The 12,052-nt window shown below is 38.6% G+C and overlaps 1 protein-coding gene across 2 annotated transcripts in view; it reads right to left on the bottom strand.

Moving 5' to 3' along the window:
* Window positions 1-1,352: 1,352 nt before the first annotated feature.
* fhip1aa (FHF complex subunit HOOK interacting protein 1Aa) overlaps window positions 1,353-12,052 on the bottom strand; it is a 32,077-nt gene continuing 21,377 nt past the window's right edge. For both annotated transcript variants that reach the window (XM_020628905.3, XM_020628904.3), the window contains exons 5-13: window positions 10,391-10,549; window positions 10,168-10,254; window positions 9,692-9,859; window positions 8,234-8,313; window positions 7,836-8,038; window positions 5,730-6,725; window positions 5,454-5,632; window positions 5,068-5,188; window positions 1,353-3,767 (exon numbers count right to left, since the gene is read on the bottom strand). In XM_020628905.3, coding sequence (XP_020484561.1) covers window positions 3,571-3,767; window positions 5,068-5,188; window positions 5,454-5,632; window positions 5,730-6,725; window positions 7,836-8,038; window positions 8,234-8,313; window positions 9,692-9,859; window positions 10,168-10,254; window positions 10,391-10,549 — 2,190 coding nt within the window. In that variant the 3' untranslated portion in view covers window positions 1,353-3,570. The remainder of the gene's footprint in view (window positions 3,768-5,067; window positions 5,189-5,453; window positions 5,633-5,729; window positions 6,726-7,835; window positions 8,039-8,233; window positions 8,314-9,691; window positions 9,860-10,167; window positions 10,255-10,390; window positions 10,550-12,052) is intronic.

Below are 12,052 nucleotides of genomic sequence, written 5' to 3' on the forward strand. Positions count from 1 at the left end.
TCTGGTTTCAGATATTTTGCACAATTTTTATGCTAATTGTTTGATGTCCTAATCTTTCAGTATTTTCCAATTATAATTGCCAGTAAGCCTTGTTTTGAGAGTTAGTAATTGGCAATATTTTCAGCACCCACTCACAGTAAGTAAAGTTTAGTTAGTATAGCACCTTTCACAGAAGAGGGTCACAAACTGCTTCATAAAGAAATATTATGATTATAATAACAACAACAAATTATAATAAACCCAACACAATTGTACAAATTACATCAGATGGTCAAAAGCCAATTTAAAAAGGTGTCTTAAGCTCCTTTTAAACGCATCAAAGGATGCTGCCGAACATAATCACAATGGAAGAGTGTTTCAAATTGTTAGAGCCACAAATACAAAGGCACACTCACCTTCAGTTTTCAGATGGACCCAAGGGACAATAAGAAGACCTTAGGGATCTACTGGGGATATATAGGGGTAGAGGGTAGAACAGGTTATAACGAGGTGCCTGCTCATGCAGGGCTTTATAAACAAAACAAGGATCTTAAAGTGAACTCTGAAATTGATCAAAAACCAGTGTAGGGGAAATAATATTGGAGTACTGTGAGTTGACCTGCTGGACCCAGTCAATAGTTTTGAAGCAGCATTTTTAATCAATTCTAGTCCGTTAAGGGAGGACTTACTTAGCTAGGTGAAAAGGGAATTACAATTTAAAAGCAGGAATAATCATCTCTAACTGAGCCTGTAAGACAAAATATTTCAGTTTGGCTATTTCTTAAGGAAAGGAAACAAGAATGGGTCACTGATTTAATATGCTGATCAAAAATTTTTTTAAATTTGCTTTCAAGGAAGACAGGGATCCAATACACTTACCAACACTGGAAGAAATGCTACGGGATGCAATAAGAAGGACCTCGGCTTTATCAGTGTTTATCTGAAGGAAGCTGTCATTTATCCATGGCGGTCAGACAGTGTGCAAATTATTGTCAGTGTCTGAAGTCTTAAAAGACATGTAATGTCATCAACATACCAGTGGTATGACATTCTTCGAAATGTAATCGTTACATAGACTTGGGGGAAGCATTTGAAAAAAATAGGGCCCAAGACAGATCCTTGGGGCACATCACAGGACAGAGTAGCAGATTAAGACATTAAGATTTAAGCTCATGTACACCAAAGAGCAAGACATTGATTGAAGCAAAATCTCTCTGGGAGAAGCGCTGTTCAGAAAGAAATCGCATTGAATGAGGACGTCCAAGTTTACAGGACAAACAGCAACAAACCACATCTAGCAAGGTGAAAAACATGCAGGTTTCAGCTTCCGAGTTAAGAGTATGGAAATAATTACAAATCTGTAGTACATCTAGTTTCATTTACGAGAATATGTTTTTATTACAAGAGGCTTCAGCAACAAACGGCAAACTGATCACATCTTAGATAGAAAACTGAGGCGAAATGGTGTCCCAGGGGGATGAATCTTTGGAAGAAGAACCTACAGAGATAGAAACTGGTATGTTTGTAGTACCCGTTTTCAGGCCACAGTGCTGCTCAAGCAACCATTGTTGTACCTTGTTGTGTATGTTTGAATCTGTGCTGGTTGAGGGATGCAGAATGGTTCTGCAGTACTGTATGAAAAAGCTGTCAAAGTGCTCTGGAACAGTTTTTTACCAGATAGAAAGGCATATTCAACAATAGTGACAATGGCCTTCATTGATACAAATAAACATTTCCTAACCATTATGTTAAATGCAATTTAACATCATCGATTGCCTGCATAGAAACTGGATGGATCTGAGAAGGAACAAAATAAAGAATGTTAGATACAATTTCTAACGTATTAGCTGAAGTTATCACAGGACTTGATGTCCATAATGAACACTGTATTTTTCAAAAACAAGAAGTTTAACTGTACATTTACAGCCTCCTCCTCCTAATTATTTCCCTGCTAATAATTTGTTTTTTTGAATTAGTTAAACCAGTCCATTATCTCCAGGTCTTTTCCTGACAAAAAATAAATCAACATCAACATTTGACATTTCTTTTTCAAATACAAGATATTAAAACTTACCAAAAATGTACTTTTCCTTATTGTAATATTCCAATTATTTTGTAAATTATAATTTTTTTAAAGTTGAATTAATAGAAAAAAACCTCCTCTGATAAAAAATAGCAAAACATCACATTGTTCATATTCAGTTTCTGCCTATCTGACTTTTCCTTTACACTTTGAAAAAGGAAAGCTCAAAATAAAAAAATATATTTTCAGCTAAAATAGCTATGATATTCTGTACTACTCCTGTGTATATCCATTATAAATCAGGCAATGTTGTGAGCTAACATTATAAGTCAGGCACCATGTTGAAAGTATTTCTGTCCTGATTCATTCATTGAGACAGTCGAGGCATGCTTTCTACCTAAATCATTCTCTGGTATGAGTCAACAATCACACAAACAACTATGTGCAACTACTGGACTATGATAAAAGAAAAAGCCCACAGGTTGCCCTCGGTAACAGTTACAAAAAGATATTTCAGACTTATCACGACTAAAACAACACCCTACACAAGCCCTACATATAAGATGATGAACCATAACAACTATCTTTATTTATTATTACCTCACTGAAAAAAAGAATAGAAACTCTCAGAAAAAACTTAAATACCCCTTCCCATTCTGACAATAACTCAAACTTAGTTACACCATAAACATTGATTTGCATAGTGTTCTTACAATATGTACACTACAGGGCATCACTAAAATAAGGCATATTAAATATAACATGAATAATTTGTGTTAAGGTGCTCTGATGTGGAGGACACGTTGAGCTCACTGATGAGAAACTAGTGCATTGTGGGAAAATTGCTTTTACCCAAAAGCTGTTTAAGAACTGAGAGAACAGAACATGCATTAAAAGGACTCCTGAGGTACCATCATGATTAAACTGAGAAACACCAAAACAAATGTTCCACTTTATCATTGACAAAAGTGAACATGTTTAGCCCATAAAAATAAGTAATGTAACAGTTGCATAAGAAGAAACACTGCTTTCCCAGCTATCTTCGTATTACATTTTGATGCTGCAAGGCGCTCACTTGTGGTTTGCTATCCAATGGCAGAGAGACATCAACTCTCCAGGAAAGCCACCTGAGTACTGAAGAGAACCAAACAGGGCAGTGGGTTTTGGTAAGGTTGGAGTTGGTTGTAGAAAACATTCAGGGTAGCCAGAAACCTTAGGTTGAAGTTTTTTAGGTCAAAAATGTCAACAGTCTTTGGCTGGTGGACCTTGAGTTTGCTCTTGTGAACATTATAGGCTGGTGTATGCTTCAGAAAACAGGTAAAAATAACCTTTCCAGCTGAAAGTTTTGACCTCCTCCTTGGCTGCCAAACTCCTTTACAAAACTCATAAGAGTAATCTGAAAGCACATGAAACTGATTATCCTTGCTTAGGAAATAAATATGTCACTTACAAATGTCTTTTTTTTTTTTCAAAAGTAGCTGTATAAATTACTTGATCTAAGAGGTTTCTTCATCAAGTAGTGTCTGAAAAGAACAAAACAAGTGTTTGGAGAGTCTACTGAGACGTGATCACTCTTCCATAGGAATGTACGATAAGATGGAGTGCTCTTGTGCAATGGCCGCCAGTTCTTTGAGGAACTCTGTGAATAGGACTGTAGCGAAGACTTCTGTCCGGTCCAAGGAGATGGCTTTGGGTATTGGTGGAGGTGAACTCTTGAAGATCCTTCCCGCCTCGCCTCGGTTGGAGCGTGTGATGTTGCTTTTGTCTGAGGAAATAGGGATTTAATAAATTACAATGACTAAAATAGAAAGGAATTACATTAAATTCAGGGATACATTTACTTCTATGCAGTCTGAATTCATGACATTTTGTAAACCTCATGTATTCCTGTTAATGATTTCTCCCTTTATGAATTATTTCACTCAGAAACTTGGTTCCCAAAGTGCTGCTCCTCTGAAATAAACATTGAACATGTACAAGAAAGGAGAGTATTTCGGTTAAGCAACTAAATAATTCCCTTTTAATACCCCATTTTAGAAAATTCTGACTCTTTACACAAACATGTTGTTGTACGTAGTACCACGCTGAAACTGCATGCAGCCTCATCTAAAACCAGGCCCAGTACTCTCCAGGGTTTAGAAGAGTGTGTTTCTGAACTACAGAGACGCATGACTTGATAAAATCAAATAGAATTTATTCAGATTCCCAACAGGAGTAAAAACACAACCTTCAATGAGAGCAGATGTTTTGAACTTGACCCACTTTTGGCAGCAAGTGAGATTAAAGGGGGAAAACAGTGATTACTAAAAGTCCCCAACCTCAACCTACTGTTGTGCTGAGATAATGTTTTATTTAACTGCAAAGCTAAGTCTTATTGTATAGACTTCCAAATTATAACTACTTAGTTGACTAAAAATACACCATCTGTATTCCCATTATTCTGTTGTTAAGTAAAAGCCTTTCTGACGATGCTTTCTCAAAGTTATGATGAACTTTCAAATACATGACAACTTTACAAAGAGTGGCCATTAGCAGATTAGATTATTTTAACTGAATGCTTAACAACCATTGGCTTCTCGTCTACAATTTTTAGCCTAATGTTTTGCTTTTTTGACATCATCATCATTTTTTGACCCAGGAATGGCAAACACTTGCTCTGCTAATGCTAGTCTCAGTTTGTACAGCAGGGAGCTGTAACTAACGGTAACTGATATATTTTGGAATGCTCATTTTAGATAGCCAAAACGGATAATCTTCAATGGAAATGATTAAAGCTAACATTATAGTGTGTATTTAAATACATAAAATTCCAAAGAAGACACTGTTTTTATTGTATGTGGGGGGGGGGGGGGGGCTCATAGAAAACTGAGGTAATAAATAAACCTTAAGTGAAGATGAAGTGGGGTCATCTTCTGATTGACTTCTGTAAAATAGAGCAGTGGAGTTGCCCCCTGCTGGCCATTATAAAAAATGTAGTATTAAGACACTTCTGCATTGGCTTTACTTTACAAAACAACATGTTACAACCCTCCAAGATTAAAAAAAAAAAGTAATAAAAATCTTACCTGCTTCTATGAGAGAAGTCTCCCTGGCCAGCAGCCAGTGCTGAGCTGCAGTTATCGACTGGCTTAAATCTTTTCTGGAAGCAGCCAGCTCTTCTATCTGGTACTTTACGGTGGCTAACACCTGAACAGAAACATAGAAATAAAAACTAGGATTAGACTCAACATTTATGATGGAATTAGGTAAAAATAATGAGAACAACCTTAACATCTGGATCCTGACTGTATTAATCGAGGATCTCTTCTGTCTTGAAGACAAAAATAAAACTAAAAAAAGAAGGGTGTCTGTGTTTTGCTCAGAAACAAGTCTTCTGATTTAGCCTCACAATAAGAACATTAAATTAATTAAAAGGCAAACATTGATACACACACATTAATGTCAATGTTACCTGGTAAAGAGAGCGAACAGTCGGCTGAAAGACCAGGTTGGTGTTGAGGAGGAACGAGCGCAGCAGAGGCTGAGGATAAGCCGCTAACTGGGCCAGGATGCCCGTCAACAACAGGTTGACATGGAGTGAGTTGGACAACATGTTTTCCATACGAGACAACAACACACTGACAAATGGACCTGCAGAGGAAACAATCATAAGCAATCTGCTGTCCAAAAGTAATTTTTTGTTCAAGTCTGAGGCTGCTGAAGAGCACAAAGGTCTCCCTTAACTCACCAGTGAAAGGCACTGAATGGCTTCTTCCTGCACTGCCGCTGGAAAACTTGGTGCTGAAAGGTGAATGAAGTTTCTCTGGTGTCTCAACAGACAAGAAGGTGAAGTCCATGTCTTCCTCATCCTCATCCTCTAATGCTGGTGAGAGGGGCTTCTTCATCTCTCCATCTGTTTTGACTTGTCTTCCAGCTGCTTTAGAGTCTAAAGTACGAATGAGCTCCTCATACTGGGCCAAAAGATCATCAGCCCCCTCAGGAGAAGCAGCGTTTTTGAGGTTGGAATTACAATCCGTCTGATTTATGGCTTTTGAGTCTGAGGTGCTTTTGTTACCAGCTGTCGGAGAGGTTTGGAGGGTCAAACTGAGCCCATTTTTTAAGGGAACTTCTGCTGAGTTTTGTAGGGTTTCTTCTTTTTTAGACCCACTTGAGTTGAGCCTAACACGCTCGACATCTCTAGTGTCTTTCTTGGCCACAAGATCATACACCATGACGTCGTCCTGGAACTCATTTTCCTCTATGTAGGAGCCTTTCACAAACATGATGGCTGTTTTCCTCATCTCCTGAATGTGCACTGGGGGATCAGCAGGAGACTGTAATCGAGGTTTAGTTTCCTCTGGAGCCTCCGAGATCTGCATCGGGCCAGCATCGTAACTATCATCCCACTCTAGTTCCAGCTGACCGACGGAGGCCGACTCTGTGTTAGGCGGCGGGCAGGGTCGAGGGCGCGGCGCTACTGGCTGTGGAACCCTCTTGAGAGCCATCTGGGTTTGTCGACTCTTCAGCCCTGGCTCCTCCAGAACACCTGGCTGGTATTTCTCAGGAGGTGGATCCTCGCCATCATACGGGGCCGACCACACATGACAGGCTCGTATGCAGCTGCTGATGCTCAAACGGGCGTCGTAGAGGTAATGAAGGTAGCTGACATCCAGGTAGATTTCTGAGCCGATTGTGCAGGAGTTACCTGAGCCGTCGTCCTCCTCCAAGAAGATCTCCTTCTCCTCTGGGAGAAAAAAAAAAAGTGTTAAAAAAAGGAAGTGTGCATTAACCTCAGTGCAGTGCTCCAACAGAACAGGAATAATGAGTGTGACATGAAACTACAGGGGTGAAGTGATGTAATACAGCGAAACAGCAGAAGATTCCAAAATCTGATCAAATATTCATTGTCATCCCTGCAATATGTTCCTCACTCTGAAAAAGGCAGACTAACACCTTGCATTGTTTAATAATCAAACGTTTTGAACAGATCATGTTATTTTTTTTGTTTGTTGTGCAGTTCTGTCTATTTGCCCATTACTATTATTTAAGTCACAAAGAGTATTAATCAAATCTCAGAGCGTCCCTCTCTTTTTTTCCTCTCTCTCTGCAGCTGTTAGGAACGGCTCAGTATACATGAGGGCTTTAATGGAATGTATCTTACTCACTGCATTACTTTGCTTTTTTTCCGTTTTGGTCAGGATAACCATTTGCTGTTCTCCATATAGCTGCATCATGAACTAATTTAATGATAATTTTAACCAAAATGTGTAGTTTCTGTTGTCATGTCCAGCTGTGAGAACAGTCAGACATGGTTCATTAAATAAAGACATTGTTGCTTATGCTTATGAGAATCCCGGGTTTGTATCCGACCTGTTGCTCCTTTGCCGCACGTCATTCCCCACTCTCTCTCCCTGATTTATGTCTCTATACACTGTCCTGTCTCTCTAATAAAAAGGCACAAAAAGTCAACAAAAATCATCTTAAAAATTTAAAAGAAGAGAGGAAAAAAGGCAAAAAACAGAGATCATATTGACGTTATTTGTCATAGTTTACATTTCAGCTTCCTGCAGTAGTATTACACACAGTATAAACGTGGAATAAGGGAGCATCAGCAGTATTTTTGGTGTGCATTTTCTGTTTGGAGTTAAGATGATTAGGCTAAACTGTTGGCTTCTTCACAAAATGTATGATCCTCTGAGTCTTTGTGTTTCCATGTTTTGACTACAGTAATGTGTACCTGTTTCTAGATCTGGGTCATTTCAAATACAGTGGGTTCAGTTCAAAAACTATAAAAATAAGATCCAAACTGTGGGAAAATAGACTTAATGTCCCTTTAATGTCTTCTCTAGCTTACCTGTGGTGCTGGTGGTGTTGGGAGTCTCTGCGCCCTTGGAAAAGAGGATTGAGTCCAGCTGTCTTAGGGGTGGGGGGCTGTGATCGGGCGAGCAGCAGGACGGCGTTAATGCCAGGATCCTGGCTGCAGACACAGAGTAGCAGTCTCGCTCCTTCACCACACGTCTCTGACTCAACATCATGTGATTACAGGGGATCAGGTACCTGGGGAAGCAGATTGGAACAGATCCTTTTAGAAAAACCACCGGGTGGGTTTAGGAGGAAGGGGAGCCAGGCAGGTTTATACCTGTCTCTACAGTGGGAGATAAAGAGTAAAAGCTCTTCATGTTGTTAACCACTTAGATGTGGCAGAAATCGAACACATCCCATAACTGTGACAAGTCTGTGTGTGGTACTCACCTTAAAACAAGCTGCAGCATCACATCTTCACAGTATAAGCTGATGAGAGTGCGGAAAAGGGCCAGAGACACAGTGCCCAGCTAGAGAGATGAATAGAAAGACATAAGGAAACGCATGACAACAGTACTGTACAGTTACTCAATCAAAAGAAACCTAAGCACCAAATCTGACTGATTATCAAACCAATGACACATTTTAACAACACAATGTTTAACTTTGATGAAATAATATAATCAATTTACATGCATGCACAGAAACAACAAGCTAGCTAACAAACTATTTTTAATCTTATAATGTGGGTACAATGTTTACCATATTAACCTTCTTAGTTCAGCATATTGGCATGCTATCATTAGCTAATCAGCAGTTAACACAAACTAGCTGATGCTAATGGGTATTTTATGTGTATTTTAGCTGTAGGAAAAGTCATGGTGGTCACCAAAGTCGATCTGATTTTAGGAATATGATTGTTGCTAAAATACATTGTAAACCAAAGTGGATCTGCAGTCGATGATTTGAGAGACATTTCTACCTGCATTGCCATGCTGCTAATGTTTAAACATGTCTGTGTAAATTATGTAAATAATGCAAAACAGAGATATTGATGTATATTTTGGAATTATACATAACACTTTTTTTGTCTTCAGTCAAGGTACCAAAACTTTAATAATCTTAAATTATTAGGCATGAAGTCCATGGCTATCTACTGCCTGCCAAGCAAACCAGACAATAACAAGGCTGAGATGTGGAATATTTACATGTTAGCTAATAACTCCAGGTCAATTTTGAAAAGCAAACAGCTTTCCTATCTTTTACTTAGCTGCAGGTTTGTCGAAGCTAACACACCAGTACACTAACATAGCCTACTGGGAAGTGAAACGTTTACTTTCTTCGGCAACTTTGTCAAGCATGCTAGCATGCTAACATTTGTTTATTAAGCTCAACAGACAGAAATTGACTCACTTGGAGCTGCCAATTTTTAAAAAAGGAATTCAACACTAACAGGTTAAAGCAAACTGGAAAATAACAAAGGCTGAAATGTAAAATATTTGCATGTTAGTCAATGTTTAGTTTGCCTTGAGGTAAAACATTTAAAAAGCAAACAAGGTTCTTGTTGCAGGTGTGTCAGAGCTGACTGTAAGCAAACACTGGAGAGTCCTCCCTGAGCCATTTACAGTCACATGAAATGTAAAGAACACATGAGGTGTTCTTACATATAGGACTATTTTAGACACAGGTATCAGTTGCTTTGCTAACAGGATATGTAGCTGCGACTTAGGATCACCATGGCAACAATCTACCAGCCTTGATGCTGACATTTAAAGTTTCACTGTGAGTGTCGGTGCCTCTGGGTATTTTATTAAACATGAGTCATGCTGTCTTTGAGTGCAATGTGTGTGTTTGTTTTTATGACATAACAAAACAAGTGTGAGCAAGTTTTCTGGGTTCATGCGGTACCTGGAAGGGGGTGTTGATTCGGCTGACTAGCGTATCTAAAATGTGCACGTTTTCATGTTGGTGGAGGAGGATGAAGGAGAGAAAGGTTTGCAGCAGAGCCGGCTCAGATACACTTCTCAGGAAGAGCTCCAAGTATGCTGTGGTGGTCATCACCTCTTCAAGGGTCAGCTAGAAAATAAGAAAGACAGTCGGATGGGTTGAATGTACAAAGATAAAAAACATCATTCAGGAGAAGTATGTGACTTATAGAAGTACATATGGATATTTTGATTTTATTGTGATATTTTTATTATATATTTTACAATATATAGGATTGTTTGTGACTAGATACCATAAGAGACGGTTCCATACAAAACAATAAATTAAGTAACACAGCATAAGAGAGCCAACACTTAATTTCCAACAGGAATACACTGTACACTTATTCATTTGTGGTATTACATGGAGGTAAAAAAGAAAGGCAAATTATTACCAACCTTGTGAAGAGCTGGTGCTAGAACAGGCACAAGGAACCCGTTGTAGATGTAGCCCACTAGCTGGTCTCTGATATCAGGATGGGCCACCTGGGAACAGTCAATATAAAGGCAAATGTCAACCAAGAGTGCAGCGGAGCAGAAGGTTGAAGCAATTAACCATGTGTGAATACATTTTTCATGTGACAGAGCCATGCGAGTGCAGCCCTGTGTGACACTATTGCACCTGAATAACAGCATTGCAGAATTCCAGCGAGTTGAGAAACTGGACGAGGGACGGCATCTGGAGCCAGTCCTCTCTGTGCAGGCAGTGCCACTCCTCATTGGGAACCTCCAGCTTTGTGGGCAGAGATGAGTACAGGCCACTCAGCCCTGTGGCCAGCACCTGGAAAGAGAAAGGTGTGTCAACACCAAATTAAGTCATCACCAACAATTTGCTAATCTTATGACAAAGATGTGTTTCAGTGCTGTTTTAAAAAATCTGTTAAGCTGCTGCAGAAACATCAAAGAACTGAAGTAACAAAAAAAAGTTCTAACTGTACAAGATGTTACAGAATTTTAGATACTTGACTTGAGGACAGATAGTTGGGATCATGTAACGGGATCATAATGTAGTCCTAAATACCTGCTTTAGGATTATGGATAACATTTATTTTTTGTGGTAATTACTGCATATTTATATAGATGTGTAAAGCTGATATTTTGACTAATGTGCACTGTCCCTATTCAATAAATTCAATAAAAGATGTTGGTGACATAGATATCCCAACAGATACATGAAAGACCAGCAAAGTGAAATATCTTGACAACTATAGTTCTCCATGAAGTTTGCTACAATAAAACATACATACAGTCATGTTTTGACTACTTTTTGACTAAAATCAACAAAACCAATGACATTCCCATCAGCCCTTGGGGCATTTTTGTGATAAAGTGCTAACTACGTACATTTTGCATGCTAACATGCTAAACTAAGAGAATGAAAATTAATAAAATTAAACCTGCTCAACATTAGCATGTAAGCAATGTCAACATCCTAGCATGCTGACAATAGATTGTGTATACGGTCGATTTGGTTCAAAGCACTGCCGTTGCAGTACACTCACACAAACAGCTAGCATGGCTGCAGACTCCTCTTCTTGTTATAAAATTCCCTATCTTATACTGTATATTTACAAATAACTACAGAGCTTCTGTTTATCCAGTCAGATGGGTGTGGAAAAGATGTGGACATTAGTTTTTTTAGTATTAAATATTAAACTAGAAAACCAGTTTAATGCTACTGAGCTACTGACCAATAATAAAACTATGACATGATAAACATGATGATAAAGATGTTTTGACCGAACAGTAAAAAAACAAACTGTGCTGAAAACAAGGTTTCATGAGATCCATACAGATGAATGAAAAATAATCTGACATCAAGTGACTACAGAGAGAATTTTATGGGCTCCATTAAACATTAATGAGGCAGTGTAGCCTAAAGCATAAATGATACATGTACCACAGTAGTTTCTCAGCAGTCAGCTTTACCTCCATCTTCACACCACAGATTAGTGTTTTACTGCTTGGTACATGCCAAATACTTTTGTAAATCATTTTTTTCTTTTCCACACTTAAAAAAATAAATATATGTAGATGCACAGCTGACTGGCTGCATACATATCAGCCTGCATGTTCTTCCCTCCATGGCAAGAAAGCAAACATATGGATTTATGCCTCATGCAGGTCAGCTCTATAAATATTTGAGCAGCAAAGCAGAGTTTTATTGCCTCTATCTTACCCGCTATAATCATCATGTGATGGTAATGGCATCACTCATTACTGCATTCATGTCAAAAGAATTTTCTCAAAATAAATAGCCAGCGATAATAGAATTTATCTGGAA

This window comes from Labrus bergylta, chromosome 1 (assembly GCF_963930695.1).
Source record: "Labrus bergylta chromosome 1, fLabBer1.1, whole genome shotgun sequence".
In the NCBI taxonomy this organism is placed as follows: Eukaryota; Metazoa; Chordata; class Actinopteri; order Labriformes; family Labridae; genus Labrus; species Labrus bergylta.